At 45.8% G+C, this 14,176-nt stretch overlaps 1 protein-coding gene across 1 annotated transcript in view; it reads left to right on the top strand.

Annotated features, from left to right (window-relative positions):
- LOC138521236 (dehydrogenase/reductase SDR family member 4-like) overlaps positions 1–9,823 on the top strand; it is a 326,948-nt gene extending 317,125 nt beyond the window's left edge. Inside the window, exons 8-9 of the mRNA XM_069633929.1 lie at positions 1,721–1,776; positions 9,054–9,823. Coding sequence (XP_069490030.1) covers positions 1,721–1,776; positions 9,054–9,168 — 171 coding nt within the window. The 3' untranslated portion in view covers positions 9,169–9,823. The remainder of the gene's footprint in view (positions 1–1,720; positions 1,777–9,053) is intronic.
- Positions 9,824–14,176: the final 4,353 nt, after the last annotated feature.

The raw sequence follows: 14,176 nt of genomic DNA, 5'->3' as shown, positions 1-14,176 counted from the left end.
TATCTTTATTTTGCAATGTATTAGTAAGGCAGCAATGAATGCTAAAATGGTGACAGTCTATATAGCCTATTTAGATCTAATGGTGGCTTTTAATAGGGTAAACCGATCAGCTCTCTGGAAGAAATTGCATAATTTGGGTAAACCAGAGGGACTTCTTAAATTGTTAATGCTCCTGCACAAAGATATTGTAGTCGGGATTAGGCTAAATCGAATTTTTTTTTTCTGATCCTATTCAGATGAATCGTACATTAAAGCAAGGCTGTGTCCTTGTGCCAATGTTGTTTAATTTATAGATTACAGATTTGGGGGGCGAATTGGAAAACATCAGGAATTTTCGTTCCAAAGTAGCAGGAGGAAAATGTGCCATGTCTAGCTTACGTAGACAACCTAATCATTATGGATCATACAGCGGTGGGTTTACAATGATCCTTAATGGCCTGTGATAAATACATGAGAAATCATGATTTGGAGATCAATGAAAAAAAGAACTCTTTGATATGTTTTACCCTGAAAAGAAATACTAATAAGTAACAACTGGTATGTTCAACATAAGGCACAAAAGAAAGTGCGAGAGGCAACTGATTGGGATACCAGATTTTTGACAGATTCCCAGAAAATATGAACCTCAAATCTATCAAAACAAAAGTGTACCCATTGGTAGGAAAATTCAGAGGTTTGATACGAAGTATGGGGTTTTCTCTATGCTACCATTGAGAACTGCCTATCTCCAGAAATTACAGCTGTCAATACTTTATGGCTGGTAGGCAAAAATCTCGATTATTGATTGATAGAATGGAGGCTTGCATACAGAGGAAAGTTCTTAATTTACTATGTTGCATGCGTATTAAAAATGAATCCTATTTCATTTTCTGGATGATGTATGCTGGCTGTGATCAGAACATACCTTAAGATACAATTTGCAGAGAGTGTCTCCCTATATTCGGTCTTAAAAGAGTTACTGAAGTTTAAGTTCAATGATGCAACAGGAAATGTGCATAGCCTTATGATAACTTGAGAACATTTTATGTGCAATATTGATTTCGACTTTAAGATGTTTGTTTGACCGCATATACTCCTAAGGAAAGTTAAGGAAATGCTTCAGCTATGGGTTCGGAATACTAACAATGATCATGTCTCAAATCTAGAGAAATCAACAGAATTTATAGCAATCCTTCCTAAGTAGAGGGATATGCAACCATATTTTAAAACAATTCAAAGCAGATGGGTAGCACATAGTTTTAATGAATTTTTGTTTTTATTTAATTCATGAATTCTGTGGCATACAGAAGAAATTGAGTGGTTGACTGTTCCTGTCATTTCTGTGTAAATTTAAATGTAAATAACATATGTATACTTAATGTGAAGCTGTAAGGGAAGTCTGTAACTGTGTATTTAAATAATGTGTATATCAAGACAGTCATTTATATTCAAATTAACTATGTAATACATTTCTGTTATTATTTCAATAGTGGAATTGTGAAATTATATTAAGAAATTGATTTGAAAAAAAATTATTGCACTGCCAACATAGTATTTTATGACTGGCATAGAGTGGAAGGTTTCTTTATTGCAACCACTCTGTGATAAATACATATTCTGTAAATATATTATTAATTTATGTTCTGTTTCTCCCTCTGGTTGGCTAGATGCTAGGGCAAGACAGTGGTATTGACTGCCCTAACAGCCAACTAACATGTGACCCTTTCTCTTTCTTTAACAGTTGTGGCAAGATGAGAAGTTTAGAGAAAGTTGGTTTAAAGCAAACAATGTCTGCAGGTAAATGATGTCTGACTTTGCAGGTTATTCGTAAGAAAGAGTTCCAGCAATGCTATTTGATGTTGTCCAACAAGCCACATCTTTCAATTCTACTTAAAAATATCCAAAGTTATGTTCTTTAGTAAAGTCTACCTTTTGCCTCCAATACTTGTCAGTAGGACACATTCACCACTTTGTGGCATATCTAGAAACTGTGCAATAATAGTTGAGGTAAGGAAATTGACAAAGCGATAAAGTGACTCTTACTTCCAAGATTGGATGGCTCAGGATACAGTGTCTTTTACAGCTAAATTTGGATGGACTCAGGGAATGAAGGAGTACAGAGACTGATGCTGAATGTCTCAGGGGATTGTCACAGGGGTACAGAGCCTGTCACCTCTAGGACTCGATTGGCACAGCTTTGCAAGTATCCTACCTCCTTTTTGGTTGGAGAGGATAAGTAGCAATTAAGATGGGTACCTAGAGGGCAGTTTGGGCTAGAGGAATTACAGCAGGGAGAAATAGACTTTTTTTTAAACACTCTTTATTGGCATTTTGGTATAACAACCCTGGAAAAGGAAAACAAAAGAAGAGCCCCCCCCCACCCTCTGTCCCCCCAACCCCTCAATATTCCTTCCCACAAACATTTCCCAAGTTCCCAATTGAACATTTCCAACAACTTCCCAGCCCCTCCCAGCCCCTTAGACCCCCCACAGTCCCTCCCTACCAGTGTCCATGTAAGTCTATTGATTTCCAGTCCCCACAGCAACCCCAACCTGCAGCTCCTCCTTGTCCATAAATATATATAATCTAGTTGGTTCAGCCAATAACTCGCATCACGATAGTGTCCTCCAGTTGCTACTCCCCTTAGCTATTCCTTCCTGCCTCCTATCGTTCAAGGAGGTCGCAAATCATTGTCTCTCGATAAGTCATCTAACAATTGGGCCCAGTGAATCGTTGCATCTATCCGTTCCATCTCTGAGTCTGCATTCTGCAGCAGCGTTAACTCCGCCACTCCCCATCTCCGCACATCCTTCTGCCAATGACTAGCTGCCAGGCCTTGTGGGGATTTCCACGCCATCGCCATTCGACGCTTAGCTAAAATGAGCAAGAACCGACCCATTCTATTTCGCAAACCATACCTCCCCCCCCCCCCCCCCGGTAGCTTAACCCACAAGCAAATTTCCAGATTGCGGACCCAAGTGGTTCCCAGCACCCCATTAACTCCTCTAAGTACTTCCTCCCAATACCCGACTATTACCTTACATTTGCATGCCATTTGCCAGAAACCTGCCTGCGCTGATCCACACTTGGGACACATGTCTGAGAGCTCCCCATTCATAGCCTTGAGCACCACCGGGGTTACATATACCCTATGTAGAATATTAAACTGGACCAACTGGAATCGAGCATTCCTGGATGTCTTCCGAACCAGCTCCCAGACCTGTGCCCATTATTTTTCTGGTATTGGGCGCTTCATGTCCTTCTCCCGCCTCTCCTTAACCTTCAATACCCCCTTCGCTTCCCCCTCTTGTAGCGCCCTATAAAATCGCGCAATACGCGCCCTACCCCCGTCCGATCTAACAATACTCAAAGCACCGGACATGGCTCCGGCTCTGTGGGAATCCCTTCCCATAGTTCTGCCATTCTTCGGACCACTGCCCCATATGCCAAAAAGAGACCCTGCAGCAAATCAAACTTCTGGCACCATTCCTTGCAGGTAAGCATCCTTCCACCCTCAAAGAAATCCCCCACCGTCTCACAACCTTTCTCCCTAAGCCTCCATATCCCCATCCTCCCAATCGCCTCCCGAAGGGACTGATCTGCACCCCATGGAAGACCCCCCTCATACCTCCCTTTCACCCCTCTACCACCCACGTATTTCCTCCACGTCTCCCTCACCGCTTCGAATACCACCGTCCTCCCCATTGCCCCTAATGAGCCCCATAGTAGCTCCGCCGGTCTGATATCCGGCGACCAAATCCCTAACAACGCCTCAAGTGCTTCCCCCCAACTTGGTCCCACACTAGCACCGACTGCAGCTGTGCCGCCACAAAGTATCGCTCGTAGTGTGGGAGACCCAATCCCCCTTCCTCTCTAGTCCTTTTCAGGACCTCCAACGACACTCTCCTCCTCCCCACACCCCATAATAGCTAATCCCTAATCTTAACATCCAGCATGTTAAAAAAAACTTTCTTAGCCACATACGGGATGTTGGTGAAGAAGTAAAGCAGCCGCGGGAGAATCACCATTTTACAAAGTGCCACCCTACCCATCAACGAAAGAGGCAGTACTTTCCACAACTGAATAGAGTCAGCTATTCTGGACAGCGCCCTCCCTGTGTTGTGTACAAATGTTTCTGTGACCTCATGGAACACACGTAACTCCAAATACTGGAATGATTCTGGTTCCCACTTTATCCCCAACTCCGGTAGTTCCTCCAGCGGGCGGTCTCTCAAGTCTCCCAACGGGAAGAGGACCGACTTCTCCGGGTTAATACGGAAGCCCGACATCTCCAACAGCTCCGGAATGTAGGTCTCAGGCTCCGTTACGTACAACAACAAATCGTCCGCATAGAGGGACACTAAATGTTTGTGCCCTCCCACCTCAATTCCAGCTTCCCCCCATCTCTTGCCGCAAGAATGCCTCCAACGGTTCTATAGCTAGGGCAAACAGAATTGGGGAGACAGCACACCCCTGCCTTGTTCCCCTTTCTAAATCCCACCTCTCAGACACCCAGCTATTAGTCCTCACCATCGCCGTCAGATTTTTATACAGGAGGGCCAACCACCTACACATCTTGTCCCCAAACACAAATTCCCGTAGCACTCGAAACAACCATTTCCATTCCAGACAGTCAAACGCCTTCATGGCGTCAAATGAGGCTATTGCCATCGCCCAACGTTGTGATTTCACAGAGTCCATGACATGGTGTAAACGGGCGATATTACCCGATGTGCTCCGGCCCCCAATGAACCCACACTGGTCCGGATGGACCAACTTCGGCAATACCACCGCCAGCCTAGCCGCCAGTATCTTCCCCAAAATGTTCCCGTCTACATTCAGTAAAGAGATGGGCTGATACGCTGCACACTCTCTCGGATCTTTACCCTCCTTCAAGATTACCGTTATCACCGCCTCCCTCATTGACTCCGGGAGGCACTCCTTCTGAAAAGCCTCTTCATAGACTAATTGCAGTTGCGGGGCCAGGAGATCAATAAACCATGAATAAAACTCCACCGGGAGCCCAGCGCTGTCCCTCTCTTCATCCTCTGGATTGCCCAGCGAATATCCCCTTCTTCTATTGGGGCTTCCAGTTCCTCCCGCAGGTCATCCCTCAGCTTTGGTAGTCGCAATGACTCTAGAAGATCCTCCACCTCCTCGTCTACATAACCACCTTCACTTGTGTATAATCTCCTATAGAATGTGGCAAAGACATCATTAATCTCCTTCTGAGTCCCCACTATCTCCCCCGTATTTGACTTTAGCTGGGTTATTACCCGACGAGGGCTCTCCCTGTTAATCAACCACGCCAGCAATCTACCTGCCCTATCCCCCTCCCTATGCAGCCTAACATCCCGCCTACGGGAATCAAAGTGTGACAACTCTCCAGAGTCTCCTCGTGAACTGTCAGCTTCTGTGCCAACTCCTCTCCCACTTCCACACCTCTCGCTACTTCCCTATCCAACTCCACCACCTGAGCCTCTTTTTGCTGTAATACCTCTAAAAGCTTTCTACGTACCCCCACCACCATGGAGAGGCACCTCCCCCTCATTGTCGTCTTAAAGGCATCCCAGAGCACACCCCTAGCTGCCACCGAACCCTCATTCAATTCAAAGTACGATTTAATCCCTTCCCTAAATTCTGCTACAAATGCCCCATCCCGCAACATCTCCCTCTGTAGATGCCATAACCTCCGCGGGGGGTTCTCACTGGATCCAAACAACGTCACCACCAAGGGGGAATGGTCCGATAAGGTGCGGCCCAAGTATGTTGCCTCCTCAAAGAATTGACAATACTCCATTCCCGTTATAAAATAGTCTAGGCGTGAATATGATCCATGCACCCCAGAATAGTAAGAAAAGCCCCTCTCCTTCCCGTGCTTCTCCCTCCACACCTCCACCAAATCAAGCTCCTGCATTATGTCTCATAAAGAGCCTGCCATATTTCTTTTAGGGACCCCCCTACTCCCCAACACATCCAACCGATCATCTAGATGACAATTAAAATCCCCTCCCCAAATTATCATCTCCCCCCCTATATGCCCCTATCATACGTAGTATTGAGGGGAAGCATTCCCTATCATCCACATTTGGTGCATACGAAATAACCAAGCAGAGTGTTCTACCTTCCCACAAACACTGTGCCAACACCGTTCTACCCATCTCATCTTGCACCACCGCCTCCACTTCCAGCGGGACCCCCCTCGCCACCCAGATAAGGACCCCCCTAGCCTGTGTGGAATATGTTGTACCCACTATCTGCCCCCCCATAACTTCCTCAGTTTTCCCATCATCTCTGTACCTGCATGCGTCTCTTGAATCAATGCCACCTGTATCCCCTGTCGCTTCAGAAACTCCCCCACTCTCCGTCTCTTTTGATAACTCCCTAACCCCCGAACATTCCACGTCCCGATTTTTAAACCTCCTCTATTAACCATGCACCCAGTAACTCCCTATTCAAGTGACCCCTTTCCCCCTCCCCTCAACCCTACCACCTCCATCCAGCATCATCTCCGTTCCCTTCCCTCCACTTTTTTGCTGCTGTGCCGAACCATAACATACCTCTGGACACCCCCCCTTGCAACCGTCCCCAACTTGGTGCAGGCCCCCTCATCCCATCCCCACCCACACCCTCCGCCCCACCCCATCCCCTCCCCATCCCAAACACCCCAGTCACCCTGAAGTCCACCCCTTCCCCCCTACCCTTTCTCGCAATTGTAGACCCCCCGCTCTACCCAGCCCTCCTCCCTCCCCACCCACCGGGCTGGCAGACAGTGGGATCTCTATAATTAGAGGTTCCACTGTTTTTCCCATGCCGTCTCCTCGACTCAAATTCTCCTCCTCCACCCTCCCTATACCCCCCAAGCTACCTCCCCGTCTCAGATGCTGTCTGTAACTCGCCCTCCCTCAGCCCTGCCCACTCTCCTCCCCCTCCCGGTCTCCTTTCGCCTTCAACTCCCCTAAATGGACCTCCGCTTTCTGCACCCTTGCATCCAGCCAATCCCACACCTCCCTCGGAGAAGTAAAGAACCACGACTTCCCTCCCGATAACACCTTTAACTTCGCTGGGAAAAACATCATGTATTTCGAATTAAGTTCCCGCAAGCAACTTCTCACCGGATGATATGATCTCCTCTGACACTGCACCTTCAACGTAAAGTCAGGAAATATCCTCAACTTTGCACCACCAATCTCATAGTAGCCTGCCTGGCGAACATCTTGCAAGATAGCATCCTGGTCCCAGAAGTTCATCATTTTAGCCACCATCACTCTTGGTGGGGCACCTAGCGGTGGAGGTCTTCCGGGAACCCTGTGGGCCCTCTCCACCGTGAAAAGGTTGGATAGGCCCTTAATTCCTAGCACCTTCAATATCAGATTTTCCACATACAGTTCTGCGCTAGGTCCCTCCTCCCTCTCCGGGACGCCCTTCAGGCAGATGTTGCAGCGCCTAGAGCGCCCCTCCGCATTCTCCGCTCTCATTTCCAATACTCGGGTCGCCCCCACCAAGCCTGCCACCTGATTCTTCAACTTTTGAACATCATCTTCCACCGTGCTGACCCGCTGCTCCACCTCCGTTACTCTCGCGCACACTTTGCGAAGGTCCGCCTTCACAAGGGAGACATCTACTCCCACCTCCTTAATGCTCTCCTGGAGAGTGTCTCTGGAGACCTTTATCGCCTCCATTAGCAAATCCAAGGTCACAGCGTCTCCTCCCCCCCCCCTTGAAGGCTCCTTCCCTTCGGTTCTGTGAATTTCTCAATCCTCTGCTGACTTTTACCTATTGTAGGAGGGCCCCTCCCAGCACAGTCTCCCAGCACAGTTCCTCTGGTATACCACCACGTCAACCAAAGGTTCCTACTGTGTCCTCCCTTCAATCTCCGCCACGAGCCCCCCTCCGTTCTGGGTAGCCCCTCACTAGTGACACAGCCCTCTGCTGGTTCAGCGATGCTCCTTTCTTCTTATAGCTCAGCTGGGGAACGCTGCCCACTTTTGCTCCTCTTTCCCTCAATCAATTCTTACTTCCACTCATGGGAGGTCACCATCTCCAGCACCTCCGTTGCTGCCACCGTGCCCCCACTCTGTACCGGTGCTTCCAGTGGAGGGGGGCCACGAGGCGCGCACCCCTGCACTCCGGCAACACAATCTTGCCCCCCGGCCGCAGGAGTCGCCTCTTCGCTTCACCTCGGAGCTCCCAACCGCCGGGACTGTTTCCTCGGCTCCTCCTCACCAGCCCATGCTCCCCGGGCTCAGGAGCCACCGCCTCACGCCGCCTCCAACCCTCGGAATCAGGAACTGCTCCCGCAGCCTTTCCGCTCGCTGCACCTCGCTTACACCAAGATCACTAAGCGACTAGGGCGGGGAAGCCAGTCCCCTTTATCGGCCGCGGGGCCGATTCAGTCCCAATGTACAGTCCTGCACCAGGAGACTCCGCAGCACCGCTCGCCACACTCTCACCACCGCCGAAATCTCCCCACCTTTCCTGGGCTGTTGCCAGCTACCTTTACCTCGTCCGCGCGTTCCACTGGTCGCGTCTGCCCTCCACAGGCTTCCATCAGCGCCATTTTCGGATCCCAGTCTCGCCAGAGGCCACAAACTTTTGAACCAAATTGAGGAGCAATCTTCCCTTCAATCCCGTTCCAGGGCAAGTCACCGGATCCTACAACATTTCCCCTTGCACTCCTTAATTAGGCTCCATTTATGAGGGTGTTCACGCAGGATTTTATCCAGATTTTTGCAACGGCATGGGAGCACTGAAGGCTCACCTGCTCATCGTCCGGCAGTTAGCCACGTTTAGAAACAGACTGTTGCCTCAAGGATTGGATGGATTCTAGGGATTGGCATGACATTACAATGAATATCACCTCTGTTACTGAATGGTTCAGACAAACAGCCTGAGTTATTGGTAGTGACATAGGGATCAAAAGATCCAGAGGTTGGGCAGAGGGATACAGAGGCAATCGTTTCTAAGCTGATCTCAGTGGTGGGAGCTCATGTGCATACATCATCTTTGGGACTGCCTGAGCCACTAGCCCACATGTGCATCCTGTTCATTTTTGTTATTCTGTTTCCCCTTAGATTGGGAGAGGCCAATGACTATGGTGGTATTGTCTCGTTTCTCTGCTCACCGGATGCCTCCTACATCATCGGTGAGAACATCGTCGCTGCTGGAGGAGCTATCTCCCGCCTCTGAAGATCAGCACATATTTCAGAGGCTCTAGCCTGCACACAGTTCAAAAAAATGGAGGGAAGATTTAACAGAGTATGGTTCATGCTTCTGAAAGCCCACAGTGTGCACTTTTTCACATACGATGCATATGCATGTACTGACTCTGACCCCAGCTTAGATTTTCAGAGGCACAAACCTCCATGTTTCTTTAGAAACAATCTTTGTGTTTCTTTCCAGATCTAGATGGCTCTTGTCATTGGCGTAATGTATTGGAATGTGTCTCGTCATAAAGTACAATTAAGGAGGTTTTCTGCTCAATATAATACATCTTGGGATATTTTGCCATTGTTATGTAACTTGGAGAATGCTTTGTCATTGCTATAATTCGTTTTTGGATGTCTTGTCATAGATACAAATAATTGGAGCATGTCATGAGTCACTGATACATTTTAAGGTGCCCCATTTTTGATACTGTATATTAAATTGGAAGATGCCACAACATCCAGACAATGAACATTTAGAATGTGTCTGGTGGTTTATTTTGATTCATTGGTAGTACAATTACAAACATGTTTTATTCTGCTGTTGATTAAAGAACTGTGTCTGATTGCCACACTGTTACGTCTGTAGAGCCATTGTAAAGAAGCACTGTTAAAGATAACAAGTCTGCTTTTCAACATTTAAGTTTTTTATTGTTTTATTATCAATCAATAACCGATAACAAATGACAAACATGCCCGAAACTTGGCTATCATAAGTGCATATCATACAGTTTCAAGTAAACGGGTGTGGAGTAAATGGTAAAATGCACAGTGAACACAGTGTGGTATAAATGGGAATAACAGCCATTTTACACATCTGACAATGTCAGTTGGGACTGCTTAGTAAGATTGTTCTGCAATTTCCCCCCCAAGAGTCATGCGGGTGTACAGCCAGCGATGCTGTGACTTTGTTTCTGCTTTCCTGTTTGTTATACCACAGCAAGTTTTTCATTCAGGCACCAATCACGGGTGTTGTGCCGCTGATTCACGATTTTGCAATCAGAGCTTTCCCTAGTAAACATCTTCTACCCACAAATGTAGTGCCCTTTTTGTTCATGCCAGTGGCACAGCCCAGTACGCAAGTTTTCAGTGACCTATTAATGCCCAGGTCGAGTATTTCCAGGCGACTTGAACACACAGCAACTGTAAGTGACTTCAATCCAGCAATCCAACCAAGTCAATGTCTAGTCTGGGATGCCCAATGGAAGACCTTATTGATATATTTGTATGTCAAATTCTTTGAATCTGGTTGATAAACCCTTATATAACGCCCCTCTCTTTGAATCCCCCTGACTTCACTGAGCCAAGAAGGAAGTTTGTTTTGTAAATTAAAATATTTGAGGAATAAAACAATATATATAGCACACTTTTATGAATAAATTAATATTTAATAGCACATTTATGAATATAATAGTGATCAACAATGGATAATATTTCAATAGCACAATTCTTTAATCACTTAGGAGTTGGTATAGAAAGAATAAGGTAGCAGGGAATGCTTTGTATGGTTTCAAGGACATGCAAGATGGGAAAGAATGCAACACAGAAATAAACCTGATATGAATTCAATCAGAAGATAATATAATCACTTTTTCCCCTGTGACTACTCACTCCCCCCCTATGCAATATGCAGAGATGGAAAGGAGGGCGCACAGGTTTCCAGAATACAATCAAATGCAGTTCAGTTCCAGTTCCCCCCTGCAAGCTTAGAGAAATCCTGTATTATTTTAAACAGGCAAAATACTTTTAAATGTGATTGCAATGAAATGAAAAATATGCTTAAAATGATTTTAATTCGCTAAAGGAGATTCAGGATAGGTGATAGTTACTTTAGATTGGTACAGGTCAACACTAGCAATGATTCATGAATGATTATCAGATTGAAAACGAAATTCTGCAGTTGCAAGCAAAAGACAGCAATTTTGACAGGTGTTGAAATGGAGCTAATTATTCAATTCGCGGCACTTTTTCCGTGTGAATATATCGCGATTACGGAAAAACTATCATTGGAAAGCTGAGGATCTTAGCTTTAAAATGACAGTTAAATCTCGCTTCTAGGACGTGCGGTTCAGAAGATACAGATGTTTTTGTGGAGGTAGATGTTCAGAATTACAGATGGCGCTTTTACAGATTTGAAATCACAGAATAGACACAAGATTTCTATGTAGTTCTGGTCAGGTTGAAATGGTTTAAATAAGATTATTTTAAACTAAGAGATTGGTTCTGTACAGTTCTAGGCTGGATACTCACTCCTAGTTTTGGACTGGAAGGGAAATGGGCCTTGTCGCCGATCTGGTCAGGTTTGGACTTCACTCGCCACCGGACGGTCTCAGGCCCTCTAGGTTCTGCTCACAGCACGCTCTCTGGTCTGCTATCGGAACTGCACAGTGGTCTGGTCTGGGTCTGACGGGTTCTGGATACAGCTCTGCTTTCTGGATCTGGTTCTGGCACAGGGTTCAAGCCAGAAGCAAAACAACTCGCCTGGCTGTAGAATAGTTTAGTTAGGTTGCTGGATTCTGAGGCCTGCTGAGAAGAGTTCAGCTTGTGGATTAGGTCTCTGCTTCTCTAAGGTTCTAGAGTTTGGGTTCTAGAGTTTTGGTTCTGGAGTCTTGTCTGGAATCAGGAGTCTCAGGAGTCTGGAGTCTTTGTCTGGATATGGTCGGGCAGAGTGCTGCGCAGGCATCGATGAGTAGTGGAAAAATGAATGTCCCTATCTGGGTCTCAGTAGTTCTTTTTGTGTGTTTCCAAAGGGGGTATGGAGGCTGACTTTCTATGCCCAACCCACTAAGGATTTCATAGGTTAAAGGATTTACTGTCCTCTAACTGGAGAAAGGAGTAGTGAGTCAGAATGAGTCAGAGTGATGCTATGTCTATGGCTTGGCTGAAGTCCCTCCCCTTTGCTTTTACTTAGAAAAACAATTTTCCATAAGCAAACATGTTTCCCTGATACACATGTTGTTGAGAATACATGTACACACCACAGATTAATTAAGACAGGTCTCTGTTCAACCCTGATCTTTCTAAGAGCTTGGGTTCAGAAATGACAACTTATTCGCGATTTTAGTGGGTTTCGCAATATTGGTTTTGCACCAAATCTTACACAGAGGTACACACCCTGACTGCGCATATTACTGTAAGTTTTCAATTTTCTAGTATAAACAAAGTTTCTAGAATATTAATAAATACGGGGCTTGGCCTCAGAACATCCCACGGCGTCCAACTTAGTCTTGAACTGTGAATGCATTTTTCATTTTAAGAATCTCAAGGTTTGACATTTCTGTCAGCTGGTTACAATTAGTTATCAGTATTCTTATAAAACATATATTTGCCTTCACTTCAGTACACACCTTGGTTTGTCCCCGCCCCTAGAAGCTTGGCTTGACTCAGAGGTCACATGTCTTGTTTTTCCTAGAGCAGTGTTGACAGTTACACCCAAAATCAGCATATTCTATTCAATTGAAAGAGTCTATTGTCTTGTGTTCCTGCCAGCATACCAGGGTGCCACTATCCATCTAATTAACATGACCATGCAATTTCCTGCCTTCTGGTGTAGGGCCTGAGAAGAGTAGGTGTGAAGGCTTCCCAGGGACAGCAAGCCTTTTGAAGTCTTAGCTACATCAGGTTACTGTTCTGATCAATTGCAATAGAGTTCCTTATGGAAAAATACATAACATTATAAATTGAAAATAAGCAACATCTCTTTAATCAAGTCTTTTTCCACATTAAATCAATGTGTGGCACTCTATATGGCATTTTGTTAGACTCCTCTGCTTTGGCAGGTTTAGCTTCTGCAAGACAGCTCTCCTGTCAGGATTAGGAATCGCCTGCACCTGTCAGTGGAGAGCGCCGGTATTGCACCCATTTTTGACAGCTGTCTTTAAATCAAATGTCTTTAAAAGGGGATTTAGCTTGGTAGCATAGGATTCTCGCTGATATTGTATGGATGTGGATTCTGCAGTAAATGATGTGGATCACCCAACAAGAAGTTGTATCCTTTTGGTGGTTTTGTGAGCCATGATATTAGCAATTTTGACGATCAAGAAAATGAATTCCCAAACAGCTCTAGGTTGCTCTTGGCAATCAGTATTGCCACTTCCAAGTGGTTTCAGGCTACTGTGTGGGTATCCCAATGGTGGTTTTAGGCAGTGACCTCCTGTGCTCCCTAAAATAGGCAAAAGTGGGTGGCAGCCTATTTTTCATGTTTTTCACTGTGCATTTTCTAGTGATTTCTGGCAAGCAGCATGCTTTCCAGTGGCCATTCTGATGTTTCTGCTGCCAGCATGCACAATGATGTTGCAGGGCTTGGATGTGTGGGTGAAAACATCCCACACAACCCAAACTCTTGATTAAGGGGCAAACCCAGGTCATATGTAAAAAGGCAGCTGCTCTCATTTGCCAGCTTGGACATTCTCATATTTTCTGCAAATTTAACAGCGCCGTTTCTTTCGGTGTGCGGTAATATTGGTGTACATATTTTAACTGAATCAATTTGTGGGAGTATTCACACTGGAACTTCGCTGACATGTCTCATCGCATTCAGCAATTGCTTGTCGGTCAACTGCAATCCCAGAGTGACGTGATTCTTATCACCCCTATCTCCAGAGCCCTCCTTACACCCCCAGGGAGTGTGCAGGACCACCCAAGCAGGGGCTGTGGTAGGAAGATAGGAATAGAGATAGGGGAGAGCATATACCTTCACTTTGCATCAGCAAAGAAAGTAAACAACTCCCTGCAGTGAGCGACTACTCTCATTCATCAGCACGGGAGTGGTGCTAAGGTCACTTTTTATTATCAATAGTCTACTGCTCATACCTTCCAATAACCCAGTGTGTATTAAAGACATGCGCCATGTATAACATATCAATACACAATACATTTAAATAGATGCCCCACATATAAAGTGTATGCTCAAAATGCTCCTGACACATTTCAGAGTAATTAGCAGTTAATGAATGCTTCTTATACTCCCATGTATAATGTAAATCTTTTAA

Source organism: Ambystoma mexicanum, chromosome 13, assembly GCF_040938575.1.
Source record: "Ambystoma mexicanum isolate Mex_15411 chromosome 13, UKY_AmexF1_1, whole genome shotgun sequence".
Lineage (NCBI taxonomy): Eukaryota > Metazoa > Chordata > Amphibia > Caudata > Ambystomatidae > Ambystoma > Ambystoma mexicanum.
Note: the sequence above shows the minus strand (reverse complement) of the source record. Positions and strands in the feature narration are given on the sequence as shown.